Source organism: Oryctolagus cuniculus, chromosome 6 (genome assembly GCF_051225735.1).
Source record: "Oryctolagus cuniculus isolate XC-2025 breed Fujian yellow rabbit chromosome 6, ASM5122573v1, whole genome shotgun sequence".
NCBI classification, from domain to species: Eukaryota; Metazoa; Chordata; class Mammalia; order Lagomorpha; family Leporidae; genus Oryctolagus; species Oryctolagus cuniculus.
Genome location: NC_142872.1, coordinates 106,015,472 through 106,031,389, shown reverse-complemented (window position 1 = coordinate 106,031,389; position 15,918 = coordinate 106,015,472). Strand labels below are relative to the sequence as shown.

Genomic DNA, 15,918 nt, shown 5'->3' with positions numbered 1-15,918 from the left:
CATGGGAGACCAGGAAGAAGCACCTGGCTTCTGGCTTTGGGTCAGCGCAGCGCCGACTGTGGCAGCCATTTGGGGAGTGAACCAACGGAAGGAAGACCTTTCTCTCTCTCTCTCTTTCTCACTATCTATAACTCTACCTGTCAAAAGAAAAAAAAAAAAAAAACTAGCCAGAGAGATTCATGCTGTTTTAAATTGATGAGAACCATCAGTAGCATGCATTGACATGTTAAAGAATATCTGTGGAAAGAATGTCAAAAACCTCTCCAAGGTGAAGTCTTTAAATCATTGTGTTAATATGGAAATGCAAAACCTGATTTAATTGCCCTTTTCCTGTACAGCTCCAATGTGCCGCTCCCTTTCTGTGGTGTATGGTCTGAGAAAGTGTGCAGTGCAACCGAGCAGTCCTGGGAGGGCTGTGATTGAATCTGTTTAGGCTCGAGTTCACAAGGATCATTCAGAAGCACACACTTGGACTACAAAAAGCAGTGAAAACACAAGCTATTTTCATTTTGAATGTGTTCATTGGATACATGGTTATTTGCCTTTCAAGATAACTTAGGTCATCTTATGGCTGTAATATGAATTAAACTGTGGAAAGAACTAGTATGGAAGGTGGAAGAGCTCCTAATTTTTAAAAAATAGACAATATTGCATAATGCCATGAGGATCTTTTTCTGATATGACTCATTGAAAATAACCATTTTTTGAACACTAATTAAAATAATGGATGGCAGTAACATGGCTTATATTGTATTTCAAAGGGAAGACATTGTAAAACTATATGAAGTGGTAAATTCTTGCCACTCCCAAAGGGATTAAGTTTACTGTTCTTGCAAGAGGTCATAGGTAATTGAGAATTTAAGAAAAGGGAGAGCAAAAAACAAAAACAAAAACACCTGGGTTCTTCATATATCCCCAATTGGCATAACATGCCTTTTGTGTGCCATAATGTCTCCATACCATGGGGGAAACTCTATATGGAGAATTTAATTTTTGCCCCTAAACATCTAATAAAATAGTCTGATTGCTACATGTTTAGTACATCAAGGAAGAATACAAACAGTAGCAAGAAGGGAAGAAATTTTAGAGGAGTTAATGGTAGCAATTCTGGAGAATTTGATAGTTCATTATTGCTAGATCCAAGCAGTAGCCGTTATCGTAAGAAATTGCTTCATAGTGCTCTTTTTCCTTGAACACTAGCCCTCTCTACAGCAGTGTGTATTGTTTTTTTATTGTGGAACAAATCTGCTTACTATCTTTATTGTCAATTTGAAATCTAGAGCTGCACTGTCATGTGGCTATTTGATTTCAAATTTTAAAAAACTAAAATTAAATATAATTTAAAAACTTATTTCCTCGTACTAGCCATGTGCACGTTTTAAGTGCCCAGTAACCACCTTAATATAGAAAGTTATATTTGCGAGGCCAGCACTGTGATATAGCAGATAGAGCTGCCACCTGCAGTGCCTGCATCCCATAAGGGTGCTCGTTCAAGTCCCAGCTGCTCCACTTCTGATCCAGCTTTCTGCTATGGCCTGAGAAAGTAGCAGACAATGGCCTAAGTCCTTTGGCCCCTGCACCCATGTGGGAGACCTGGAAGAAGCTCCTGGTTCCTGGCTTCAGATTAGCCCAACTCCAGCTGTTGCAGCCATTTGGGGAGTGAACCAGTGGATGGAAGACCTCTCTGTCTCTCTCTCTCTGCCTCTGCCTTTCTGTAACTCTGCCTTCCAAATAAATAAATAAATAAGTCTTTAAAGTAAAAGTTATGTTTGCCACACTGTTTCAGTATTAATATTTTAATTAAGTTTGTGTTAATGCATTTCACTGAAAGGTAAAAATATAAATTAAATTGGTAGTTGTGGAGGAGACTGATTTACCAATGGAAATATTAAGCCAAAGGCCAAACTGTAAAGAAGGCACAATTTTTTAAAGACTTGTCTTTTTAAAAAATTATTTATTTATTTGAAAAGCAGAACGAGAACCAAATACAGAGACATAGAGATCTCCCATCTGGCTCACTTCCCAAATTCCCATAACACAAGTGCTAAACCAGACCAAAGGCAGGAGCTGAGGACCAATCCAGGTCTTCCACAGGGATGACAGGGATCCAACTACTTGATCTATCACTGCAGCTTCCCAGGGTATGCATTAGCAGGAAGCTGGAATCAGAAGAGGAGGAGCCACGACTTGAACCCCACCACTTTCTTGTGGGATATGAGTATCCCAGGTGGTATCCTAGCTGCTGTAGCAAACACCTAACACATTTAATCCAGGCCACAAAGCCCAAAAGGAAATGGCGGTTTGCATTGCTTATTATGGTATGATTTTTCTGAAATAATGAACAATTTTACAAATGTTGTGAACAAAAGGAATATTCCATCAATTTAAATAATAATCACATGCTTAGAAATTTAATGTATACTTGAATTATATGTTTTAAAAACTTTTTAGCAGACTATTTTTAAATAGATTTATGTATTTATTTGAAAGTCAGAGTAGCAGACTTAAGTTGTAGGCCTAGATAATTAATAAACAGATTTTTCACCCCCATCAGTGTCTAGCATGAATGCAGGATAACTGTTGAAACAAAGAGTTCTGTGCATTAAATTGTCCCACCCGCCCACTAGATGACATCTTACTCATTTAGACAACCAAAAAGGCATTCTGCACATTTCTAACCAATTTAGAAAAACTGCACTTTATAGTATAAATAATAAAAATTGTGGATACACCCAGCCCCTTACGCCTGTTCATTTGTTGGTTGCATTTTATTGATTTATCTCATTGTTGCATATCTTTTAATTGAAAAATACCATGCTGCAATAGACTTAATTCTAACTTTAATACTGATCTTCATTCATTTCTAATAAAGTTAAGTTTATTTAAATATCCAGGGGTATTTTTTTCTTATCTGTCTTACTTCCATTAGAAAATAAAGCTATGGTGTAGATGACTCTGCCACTTACTGGCTTTGAGCATTGGCCTGATGAGCTTGTTCAGTGAAATCCTGGGTTTCCTTAAGAAGCACATTCAAAGGAAAACAAAACAGCGAAAATTGTTATTACAAGACCATGATGAAATGAGAACCCATTTCTTTTACCTCCAAAAAGACAGATTTGACACCTAGAATGGAATTTATTAATCTCAGAGGTCTATGAATAATCTGTGGTCTCCCTGAAATGTAGGAAAATTGTGCTTATAGACATTTGTGGTTTTTTTCCCCAAAGGAACCATTTATTTAATGAGTACAAATATCATAAGTAAAACTTTAGGAATATAGTGATTCTCCCCATCATACACACCCTCCTACCACCACTCTCACCCCACCTCCTCCTCCCTCTCCCATTCCCAGTCCCATTCTCCATTAAGGCAGGAAAACAACAACAACAACAACAACTGTGCTTTGACAATCAAGATAAGGACTGTTCAAGTCATTGCTTCTCAAAGTGTCAATTTCACTTCTACAGATTTCCTTTTAGGTGCTCTGTTAGTTATCACAGACCAGGGAGAACATATGGTATTTGTCCCTGTGGGACTGGCTTATTTCACTAAGTATGATATTTTCTAGATTTCATCCATTTTGTTGCAAATGACTAGATTTCATTTTTTTTACCACTGTGTAGTGTTCCTTAGAGTACATACCCCATAATTTTTTTATCCAGTCTTCAGTTGTTGGGCATTTAGGTTGAATCCATGTCTTAGCTATTGTGAATTCAGCTGCAGTAAACATGGGGGTGCAGATAATACTTTGATTTGCTGATTTCATTTCCCTTGGGTAAATTCCCAGGAGTGGGATGGCTGGGTCATACGGTAGGTCTATATTCAGATTTCAGAGGTCTCTCCAAACTGACTTTCATAATGGTTTTACCAGTTCACATTCCCACCAACAGTGGATTAGGGTACCTTTTCCCCCACATCCTTGCCAGTATTTGTTGTTTGATGATTTCTGTATGAAAGCCATTTTAACTGGGGTGAGATGAAACCTCATTGTAGTTTTGATTTGCATTTCCCTGATGGCTAGTTATCCTGAGCTTTTTTTCATGTGTCTACTGGCCATTTGGATTTCCTCTTTAGAAAAATGTCTGTTTAAGTACTTGGCCCATTTCTTAACTGGGTTGTTTGTTTTGTTGTTGTGGAGTTTCTTAATCTCTTTATATATTCTGGTTGCTAATCCTTTACCAGTTGCATTGTTTGCAAATAAACTCTCCCATTCTATCAGTTGCCTCTTCACTTTGCTGGGTGTTTCTTTTGCAGTGCAGAAGCTTCTCAATTTGATGTAATCCTATTGTTAATTTAGGCTTTGATTGCCTGTGCCTCTCAGGTCGTTTCCAAGAACTCTTTGCTTATGCCAGTGTCTTTCAGGGTTTCCCCAATATTTTCTAGTAATTTGATGGTATCTGATCGTACATTTAAGTCTTCAGCCTATTTTGAATGGATTTTCATGTAAGCTTTAAGGTAGGGGTCTTGCTTCATACTTCTGCATGTGAAAATCCAGTTTTCCCAGCACCATTTATTGAAGAGACTGTCCTTGCTCTTGGGATTGGTTTTAGCTCTTTGGTCAAATATAAGTTGGTTGTAGGTGCTTCGATTGATTTCTGGTGTTTCTATTCTGTTCCATTGGCCTATCCATCTGTTTTTGTACTAGTACCATACTGTTTTGATTATAACTGCCTTGTAGAATGTCTTGGAATCTGGTATTGTGATGCCTCTGGCTTTGTTTTTGTTGTATAAGATTGCTTTAGCTATTCGAGGTCTCTTGTGCCTCCATATGAATTTCAGCATCATTTTTTCTAGATCTGAGAAGAACCTCTTTGGTATGTTGATTGATATCACATTGAATCTGTAGAGTACTTTTGGAAGAACAGATATTTTGATGATATTGCTTCTTCCTGTGGGGAGCAACTCGGACTGGACTGAGTTACTGGAATTAAGACTTATTCTATGCATCTGCTCTCCCACAATATGGCGCTGGGAGAGGAGAAAACAGCTTCTACGCAGCTGCCTCTTGCCAACTTGAGTGATGACCTCCAGGAGCTGATCCTGCTCCTGATTGGAGGAGAGCAGCGTACTCGGCGTGTGGGCAGCCGAGTTAGGATTGGCGGAGGAGGACTATAAAGGAGGAGAGAGAGAACATGCACCAGGAACACCTGAGGAACACCTGAGGAGCACCTGTGCAGCCCCCGAGAGAGCCGGCCGGCGGTGTGCCGCTCCCCCACGGAAGTGGGGAATGTGGCAGGGGGAACTGCCCTTCCACGGAGGTGGAAGGGACGGTAGCCAACCCGGGAAGAACCAGCAGCAAACCCGGGGAGGGCCGAGCAGACGAAAGAACAATGCAGGGTCCTGTGTCGTTCCTCCACGAAGAGGGGGAGCGACACTTCCAACCCATGAACATGGAAGATTTTTCCTTTTTTTTTTTTTTTTTTTTTTTTTTGTATCTTCTTCTATTTCTTTCTTTAATGTTTTGCAATTCTCATCATAGAGATCTTTGACATCCTTGGTTAAATTTATTCCAAAGTATTTGATTTTTTTTTAAGCTATTGTGAATGGGATTGATCTTAGAAGTTCTTTTTCAGTCATGGCATTGTCTATGTATAACAAAGGCTGTTGATTTTTGTGTATTGATCTTATATCTTGCTACTTACCAAACTCTTATAAGAATTCCAGTAGTCTCTTGATGGAGTCTGTTCAAACCCCTATATATAGAATTAGTCATCTTCAAATAGAGATAGTTTGACTTCCTAATTCCCCATTTGAATCCCTTTGATTTCTTTTTCTTGTCTAATGGCTCTGGCTGAAACTTCCAGGACTCTATTGAATAGTAGAGGTGAGAGTGGGCATCCTTGTCTGGTTCCAGATCTAGAGGGAATGCTTCCAACTTTTTCCCATTCACTATGTCGCTGGCCGTAGGTTTGTCATAAATTGCCTTGATTGTGTTGAGGAATGTTCCTTTTATACCCAGTTTGCTTAGGGTTTTCATCATGAAAGGATATTGTATTTTATCAAATACTTTCTATGCATCTATTGAAATAATCAAATGGTTTTTGTTTTTCAGTTTGTTAATATGATTTATCACATTGATTTATTTGCAAATGTTGTACCATCTTTGCATACTGGAGATAAATCCCACTTGATCCAGATGAATGATCCTTCTGATATGTCGTTGGATTTGATTGGCTAGAATTTTGTTGAGGATTTTTGCATCTGTTCATGAGGGAAATTGTTCTGTAGTTCTCTTTTTCTGTTGCATCTTTTCCGAGTTTAGGAATTAAGGTGATACTGGCTTCCTAGAAAGAATTTGGGAGGATTCTGTTCCTTTCAGTTGTTCTGAATAACTTGAGAAGGAGTGGAGTTAGTTCTTCTTTAAATGTCTGGTAGAATTCAGCAGTGAAGCCATCTGGTCCTGGGCTTTTCTTTGTTGATAGGGTCTTTGTTACTGATTCAATTTTCATCATGGTAATGTATCTGTTTAGGTTTTCTATGTCTTCATGGTTCAATTTAGGTAGGTTGTATGTGTCTGAGAATCTATCCATTTCTTGTAGGGTTCTCAGTTTGTTTGGCATACAGTTCCTTGTAGTCATTTCTGATGATTCTTTGTATTTCTGTGATGTCTGTTATTTCCTTTTTTCATCTCTAATTTTATTGATTTGGATCTCTCTCCTTTTTTTGGTTAATTGGGCCAATGGTGTGTCAATTTTTTAAAAATTTTTTCAAAAAACCAACTTTTAATTTCACTGATCTTTTGTATTTTTTTTGGTTTCAATTTTGTTTATTCTCTAATTTTAATTATTTCTTTTCTCCTACTAGTTTTGGGTTTGGTTTCCTGTTGCTTTTCTAGATCCTTGAGATGCATTAATAGCTGATTTATTTGGTGCCTTTCCAGTTTCTTGAAGTAGGCAACAATTGCTATAAACTTTTCTCTAAACTTGCTTTTTGCTGTATCCATTAAGTTTTGATATGTTGTGTTGTCTTCATTTATTTCCAGAAAATTTTTATTTATCTTTTGATTTATTCTATGATCCACTGTTCTTTCAGGAGCATGTTGTTCATTCTCCATGTATTTGCATATGTTCTAGAGTTTCCTTAGTTGCTGATTTCCAGCTTCACTCCATTGTGGTCCAGAAAGATGCATGGTATGGTTTTCATTTTTTTGAATTTGCTGAGACTTGTTTTATGGCCTGGCATGTAGTCAATCCTAGAGAAGGTTCCATGTACAGTTGAGAAGAATGTATATTCTGCAACTGTAGGATGAAAAATTTTGTAGATATCTGTTAGATCCATTTGGTCTATAGTATTGATTAACTCTGCTATTTCCTTGCTGATTTTCTTGTCTGATTGATCTGTCCATTTCTGAAAGTGGGTTATAGAAATCTCCCACTACTATTGTATTTTATTCTATGTCTCCTTTTATATCCCTTAACATTTCTTTTAAGTAGCCAAGTGCCCTATAATTAGGTGCATATACATTTGTAATAGCCACATCTTCTTGTTGAATTGATTCCTTAATCATTAGATAGTGTCCTTCTTTGTCTCTTTTATCATATTTTGTGTTAAAGTCTTTTTTGTCTGATATTAGGATGGTTTCACCAGCTCTTTTTTGGTTTCTGTTATCTTTTTCCATCCTTTCACTTTCAGTCTGTGTACATCTTTGTTAGTGAGATATGTTTCTTATATGCAGCAAATATATGGGTTTTGCTTTTTAATCCATTCAGCCAGTCTCTGTCTCTTAAGTGGAGAGTTGAGGCCATTTACATTCAAGGTGATTATTAATAAATAACAACTTTGCCCTGCCATTTTTTCATTTTTTCCTATTTTTTACTTTGGATTTCCTTTGTATTTTTACTGGGAGATTTCCTTCCTTTACCTTCTTCCATAGTGATGAGCCTGTTTCTGTGTTTCTTTGTGCAGCACATCCTTAAGCATATTCCGCAACTGGATAAGTGGTGACAAATTCTTTCAGTTTCTGTTTGTCATGGAAGGTCTTTATTTCACCTTCATTCATAAAATGAGAGCTTTGCAGGGTATGGTATTCTGAGTTTTCTGTTTTTTTTTTTTTTTTTTCCTTAAGACTTGGACTGTAATATCTATATCTATATCTATATTTATATCTATATATATCTCCAATATATATATATTGTACCCTAGCCTGTAGGGTTTCTGATGAGAGTCCTCTGTGAGTCTAATTGGAGATATTCTGAAACTAATCTGACACATTTCTCTCATGCACATTTTAGAATCTTTTCTTTATGTTTTACTGTGGAGAGTTTGACTACAATGTGTCGTGCTGAAGACCTTTTCTGGCCATGTCTATTAGAAATTCTATGTGCTTCCTGTGCTCGGATGCCCCTTTCTTTCTCCAAATTAGGAAATTTTCTGTTACTATTTCACTAAAATGGCTTTCTAAACCTTTCTCTCTTTCCACGCCTTCAGGAACTTCTAGAACCCATGTGTTGGGTTGTTTGATAGTATCCTATAGATTCCCAGCAGTGTTTTTTAGTTTTCTAATTTCTTCTTCTTGTGTTTGGTCTGACTATATTTCCTGTGCTTTGTCTTCTAAGTTGGATATTCTTCCTTCTGCTACACTGATTGTGTTATTAAGGTTCTCCACTGTATTTTTTATTTATTCTATTGAATTCTTCATTACCAAGATTTCATTTTGATTTCTCTTTAAGATTGATCTTTAACCTTTCTCTTTAAGATCTCAATTTCATGGGAGAGATCTTCTTTCATGTCATGTATGGATTTCATTAGTTTGTGCATTTGCTTCTGGTTACTTCTAAATAATCCTATGGTCGACTTTTTGAATTCCATGTCTGGCATTTCTTCATTCTCATCATCTTCACACTCCAGTATTGAGATGTTGTGTTCTTTTGGGGGTGTCATGTTGTCTTCCTTGTTGTTGTTTCTTGCATTGGTGCATTTGTTTTTCAGCATTTGTGGGGATCCTCGTTGGTTTCTTCTTTGATTTTTCACTGTGTCGGCTTCTTTTTTGGATTATGTTTGATTGGATTAGTGGAGTGTCTGCTTTCAGGGAATACCTAAAGGTGTGTAATGGGAGTAGCCAGGGAGCTCTGTTCAATGCTCCAGTTTGAAGGGTGTTTCTGATGTGACACACCCAGTTAGCGTGGTAATACTTTTTGTTTTAATCAGAGGGGAGGTTTCTTCTTGTCTGTTTGCATAGACTCAGCTGAGCTCCTCTCCTCAAAGGAGACCAGTGCCTAAGTGCTAGCCCCAGCGAGTATATTATTCATCTGCTCTGCCACAGGACCATACAAAGGATCTGTGCAGTCCTCAATATAAGCTCACATTTCCCAGCAATGTCTCTCACCAGGTAACCAGGGAGCGCTGATTATGTGGTGGTGCCTCCCACAGTGACTGCCCAATGTGCCAGCCACTCCCTGATTCCTCCCATGCAACCTCAATGTTTTCAGAGTCCTGGCACTCAAGTCTCCCACAGTCACAAGCACCAGCCCCCTGTCTGTTCTCCCCACCAGATTCAGGAGTCTCTACTTAGCTGGTGTTGGGCATGGACACAAGCTGGCAGATCTGTTACATATGTCCAAAATGGCGTCTGCTCTCTGTCAGCTTATTACAGGATGCCTTTGCAGCATGATTGAGCGGAGAGAAAACGTACCCTCACTTTGTTTTTTCTCCTCTAGTTTGGTGGGTACACTATCCCCTATGGGGCTTCAAGCTGGGTTCCCTCTAGGCTCTTCCTGCAGCTTTTTCTCCAGTGGCTTGGACTACTTCAATCTGGTCTCCAGATTGCTCTCCAACACTAATGTGGAGGCTCTCAGCTGGTGGGGTCCTAAGTTGTGTGTGTCATCGCCCTCCACACAGGTCCACTGTGTTCCTCCAATCTGCATAGTTTCCTCTGCTGTTTCTCCCTAACTCTCCCTGAGACTGCACTCTTTCCACTTTTTTTAAACTCTCTTTTAGACTCAAGCAGCAAGCTCCTTCCCTACTCCGCCATCTTAATCCACTCCTGTGTGGTTTTTAAAAGAGACAGGTCATTGAGATAATCAAAGGAATGAGGGAAACATTAAATAAAATAATAAAACTCCACTATAGAAAGAAGACTGAGTGTTTGAATCAATAAAATCATGAAGGGAATAGTGATTGAGTTAGAAGTTAAGTCTCTTATTGGAATGGTAAACTTAAAAAGAAGCTAAAAACATATTTCTTGGAAGACATATAATGAACCTATAGGAATTATTATCCTACCCTTCCAAGAAATATGTGTGCTAAAAATATAAGTAGGTTCATAAAAGGTTTATCCCAGACTCTGCTGGGAGTTAGAGAAGACGGGGTATAGGTAAAGCCAGCCACCCTACTTTCTCCACAGCTGAAGCAATCTGAGCTGAGAGTCATCATCAGGACCCTTTGTGACTGGCAATACATGTATTTTTGTTTCCTGTTCTGTTGTGGTAGTGCTGGGAAATGTAGGCTGTTAAATATATAGTTTTTTGAATGCACTTGCTTTTTCATTCAGTGTTTCTGTGCCCAAAAAGAAATTCCACATCATTTAAAAAGAAAATTTCATTTTTGTTGTACATTTATGTTATTTAAGAGAGGAATGTTTATGCCATTATTATAAACAGGATTTTAGTCAAAGCAAATATTAAACCAAAAGCCATCCACAGGTAATTAGAAGACAATATTTTGAATGTTCTCATTACAAAGAAATGATAAATGTATGAGATGATGGTTATTACATGGTATTTGGTTATTATACAGTATGTACATATATGTATTGAAATATCACACTGCACCCATAAACATGTATCATTATTATGTGTCAGTTGTTTTTAAAAACCCATTCCCAAAATTACCTTTTGTACAAATCTTTTGTTGATTTCATCATAACCCATAATTAATATAAATAGGAGGGCCTTTGTATTGTGTCATTCGTCCCATAGAGTAGCAGGTGTCCCTTGGTATGTTATGATGAGGAGGTTGATGAGGGTGATAATGATTGCTGACGAGAGCTAACATTTATTGAGCCTGATATCTGATAAGGGCTTGGCATATCTTTATTCAGTTCATGCTCTCAGGAACCCCAGGAGGCAGGCACAGTTATTATTCCCATTTTATAGGTAAGGAAACTGAAACAGAGATAAAGTTCCTGACTCCAAGTTATGTCTTTAGAAGCACTAAGGTCTGTGTCACACCTGTTCACCTGGCCCGGGAGCCTGCACTCAAAATCACTCCAGTACCTCTTCTGGAGTTTTACTCATAGGAAAGAGTCTTTGAATAAAGTGATCACTTATAAATATTTATTTATTTGAAAGGTAGAGGTGCACACAGACAGAAATATTCTATGTTGGTTCACTCCCCAAAAGGCCACAATAGCTAGTGCTGGGCCAAGCCAAAGCCAGGGGCCCTGAACTCCATCTGGATGGCAGAGACCCAAATAGTTGGGCAATCATCTGCTGTTTTTTCGTAGGCGAATTAGCAGGAAGCTGGATCAGAAGCAGAAAATCAGAGACTCAAACCAGCACTCTAGTAGTGGATGCTGGCATTCCAAACAGCAGCTTAACCCACTGTGCCACAATGTCAGCCCCAAAATGATCATTCAAAGACTGCACAAGAAATCTGGGAAGGAATTATTGGCATTTTTATTTTTTTATTTTATTTATTTGAAAGACAGATTTACGAGAGAGGTAGAGACAGAGAGAGGTCTTCCATCTGCTGGATTACTCCCCAGATGACCGCAACGGCAGGAGCTGCATCGATCCAGAGCCAGGAGCCTCCTCCGGGTCCCCCACATTGGTGCAGGGGCCCAAGGACTTGGACCATCGTCTACTGCTTCCCCAGGCCACAGCAGAGAGCCAGATTGGAAGAGGAGCAGCAGGGACTAGAACCGGTGCTCATATGGGATGCCAGCGCTTCAGGCCAGGGCCCTAACCCACTGCGCCAAAGCGCCAGCCCTGGCATTTTTCTTTTTAAATATTTTTGTATGGAACAATAGGAAGCCAGATAAGAAGACTAAGTAGAATAAATGATTATCAAAGACCATGATACTAAAAGTTCACCTCAAATTACATTGGCAAAATGGAGTTCTCAGAATTTTGTGATTGACTTCTTTTGTTCCCTAAATAAAATGTTTCAAAGTTAAACAAGGGTGAACTCCTTCCTCCTATGGCTGTTCCTGTTGAGGGAGGAGTATGCTGACCTTGCCCTCTCCACAGTTTCCCAGAATGGACAGTGTATGTGCAGGAGAGGCCCCCCTACACCAGCCTGTCTGTGGGCTATGCTGAAGGGTTCCCGTAAGGTGCATTTCTTAGCATATGGTGCCTTTGCCTGACTTTTTTTCTGCTGGCCTAAGTGCCTCACCCTAAAGCACTCTGTCATCGCTGATGGAAAACGTCTGTTACTCTTGCAGGTTGTTCATGGTCACCACAGCATCCTATCAGAGGTCCTCACTTACAGGTCTTTTGTACTCATGTAGGCAACCCTGTCCTCCAACACTTGATTGTCCACAATAAGAGTAATTCCAAATCAAATTTTCTCCAGTGGTCAGCAGAAAGGACTGCACCAAAATCACCTGGGGAACTTTTTTAAAAAACAGATTCCCAAGGGCTCCCAAGATTTGTCAGCTCGTTCTCTGGGGTTGTTTGCCCCTTGCTTACATTGTTAACAAGCACCTGAGGTGCTGCTTCCCATATGTGGGAAGGTGTGCAAACTTCAGTTCAAAAGATTATATTATATTAAGTAAACTTTATTCATAGCAGTTCTGAGAGAGATACAGACAGGACTGAATCCCTGCTCTTAAGATCCTGACAGTCCCATAGGGAAGATAACACTTGCATAGGAATAACAAAATGCAAAGTAAAAAAACATGTGCCAAAAGAAAGAAAGAAAAAGAACAGCTACTTTCAGAGAGCAGAAATGAGAAAATCTTCTAGAGTTTTTTTTGTTTGGTTTGGTTTAGTGCAGAATAAGAACACTTGGATTATTCTTCATTTGTTAGCACACATAAAGCTTGCAATTTGTTTCTCTGTCACCAACTCACTGAAGCAATTTCTGGAATTTTCCTAATTTGCAAAATGAAGGCAAAAGTTTTAATATTATTAAAGGCTACTGGCACCTACAATGGGGAAAAGGTTTTGCATTCCATAAATTAAAAGCATGCTGGAGTTTCTGTTGTCATTTTTTAATTAGATTGCCAGCGTTTGTATTGTGTGGAACCAGGTACTCAGAGAGCTGAATAATACCCATTTGTTCAGCTTCCTCGACCATGTGGCTCTCCCCAGAGCTTTTGTCGCAAGTGTTTGTGACGCATTCAGCTTTTTTTATAAAAGGAAAAAGAAGCACTGTACCCTTCAAAGTAGTTAGTTTGCCACTTACCTATGAGTAATACTTCTAAAAATAAGTAAAAAGAAGTAGGCCAACAAGTTTGAACCAGGGAAGAAGAGGAGAAATAACATGTATTCAACATTATATGCCGGGCACTATGCCAAGCTGATTTCAGAGAGGTTAAGTAAATACACCAGTCCACACAGTACTGAAGCCAAGAAAATAGAGACTGTAGATAATCGGTGACCCGGTGGCTTCTATCAGGAAGTGTTGTGTTAGCCGCCGACAGTTGAGTACTGCTGGAGAGGCACTGGGAGGATACAGAGATAAATACAACACCGTGCCAGACTCAGGGGAGTGCACGGCCTGTTGGGAAATGAGACATTTATGCAGATAACCAGTACAAGTGAGTGACAGATCCTAACATTTGTGCTTGCTGTGCGATGCATTTTCAGTATATTATCCCATTTAATTTTCGTAGCCAACCTGCAAAGTCATTAGAATTTCTGTTACATAAATGGGGAAATTGTTACCCAATGAGTAAGCAGCAGGGCTCAGATTTACATCCAAGTGTACGAAGGTACTTGAAAAGATTCGTGGAGAATGGAGTTAAGAGACAAGTTTATTTTGGTGCAAAAACATTTTGAAATCTGTGCATAGTTTTTTTAATAATGTATATTTCCCTCAAATTTTTGAAGTACCCTCATACATTATTAGCTATAATCACTATGATGTACCTTAGATCTCTTGAATTTATTCTTCCTATCTAACCTTTTGACCTTTTGACCACTATCTCCCAAACCCCAACTACACCCCAAACCGCTGATAATCCACCATTGTACTGTCTACTTCCATGAACTTAACTTTTCAAATTATATACACAAGTAAGATCATGTGGTGTTTGTTTTTCTGTGTCTGGCTTCTTAACATAATATCCTCCAGATTCATCCAGTGTACATTATGTTTTAACAAAACTCTGTGATCATCCCAGATACTTCTCATAGATTCCAATATTTTTGCACAAAATTGTACGATAAGATTTAAAATTTAGGAGAAAAATGGCTGATGCTGTGGCATAGAAAGTTAAGCCACCACTGCAGTGCCAGCATCCCAAATAGGCACTGGTTCAAGTTGTAGCTGCTCCACTTCCAATCCAGCTCCCTGCTAATGCACCTGAGAAAGCAGTGAAAGATGGCACACACATGGGAGAACCCCAAAAATCTCCTGAATCCTGGCTCCTGGCTTCGACCTGGCATAGCCCCAGCCTTTGCAGCCTTTTAGGGAATGAACCAGCAGATGGAAGATCTTTCTCTCTATAGATAGATAGATAGGTAGAGTGATATAAATCCCTCCCTCCTTTGTATCTCTGCCTTTCAAATAAATAAGTCTTTTTTTAAAAAATGTGGGAACAAAAAATGTATCCAAGAACTTTTTTCCCCTTCAGACAGAGAAATCTGCCTTCCATTGATTCACTCCCCAAATATGTGCAATAGCCAGGACTCTGTCTGGCCAAAGCCCAGAGTAAGGAATTCCATCTGAGTTTCCCACGTGCGTAACAGAAACCCAAGTACTTGGGCCATCATCTGCTCCTTACTGTGCACATTAGCAGGAAGCTGGATCAGAAGCACTGAGTAGCCAGGACTCTACCAAGGCACTTTGGTATAGCAAGTGGTTGTACTAAGAAGCGGCTTAACCAGGACCTATATTGTGGCATAGCGGGTAAAGCCCGACCTGAGACGCCAGCATTCCATGTGGGCACTGGTTCATGTCCCAACTACTGCACTTCCAATCCAGCTTCCTGCTAATGGCCTGGGAAGAGCAGCAGAGGATGATCCAAGTACTTGGGCCCCTGCCACACATGTGGGAGACCTGGAATAACTGCTAGCTCCTGTCTTCAGCCGGGCCCAGCCCTAGCCATTGTGGCCATCTGGGGAGTGAACCAGCAGATAAAACATCTCTCCCTCTGTCTCTGTAACTGTGACTTTCAAATAAAGAAATAAATCTTAAAAAAAAAAAAGCAGCAGCGGCTTAACCTGTTATGCCACATTGGTTTCTCCTGGATTTCTTCTTAAACCAGTGGTTAGTGTTATGATATGCAGAATTAATGGAAATTTTTTTCTTACTACTTAGGAAGTACCAGAAAGGAACCAGAGTCCGACTGCGGCTATTAGATCTTGAACTTACATCCAGGTTCCTGGGAGCAACAACAGATACCACCATCCTGGAGGCAGATGCAGTTCTCTTAGGACTCCAGGACAGTAAAGACTCAAGATCAAAAGAAGAACATCGTGGAAAATAAGTGAATTTTGCTTAGTGCATTCATTCCTTGTTTGTTGACCCCAAACATTTGTCAAGAATACAGTTAGCAAACTGTGAATAACTGATTAAACAGATATAATAAATGGAAACTATAATTGTAACTCTTAATTGTTAGAATTTTCTTTAGCTATATATTCCCCTCCCATGTTTTGTTCATTTTTTCCCTTTGATCATAAACTGTACTGAGAAATTCTGTCATTCAGTAAATACATTTTGAGTGTTCTCTGTGTACATGATGCTAGTCTAAACAGCAGTAATCAAATTAGACAAAATGGCTTGTCTTGTGGCACTTACATTTGATCA

The 15,918-nt window shown here is 39.1% G+C and overlaps 1 protein-coding gene across 1 annotated transcript in view; it reads left to right on the top strand.

Annotated features, from left to right (window-relative positions):
* MRPS28 (mitochondrial ribosomal protein S28) overlaps window positions 1-15,716 on the top strand; it is a 151,084-nt gene extending 135,368 nt beyond the window's left edge. The window contains exon 3 of the mRNA XM_089335456.1: window positions 15,427-15,716. Within this exon, the coding sequence (XP_089191582.1) occupies window positions 15,427-15,595 (169 nt within the window). The 3' untranslated portion in view covers window positions 15,596-15,716. The remainder of the gene's footprint in view (window positions 1-15,426) is intronic.
* The last annotated feature ends 202 nt before the right edge of the window (window positions 15,717-15,918 follow it).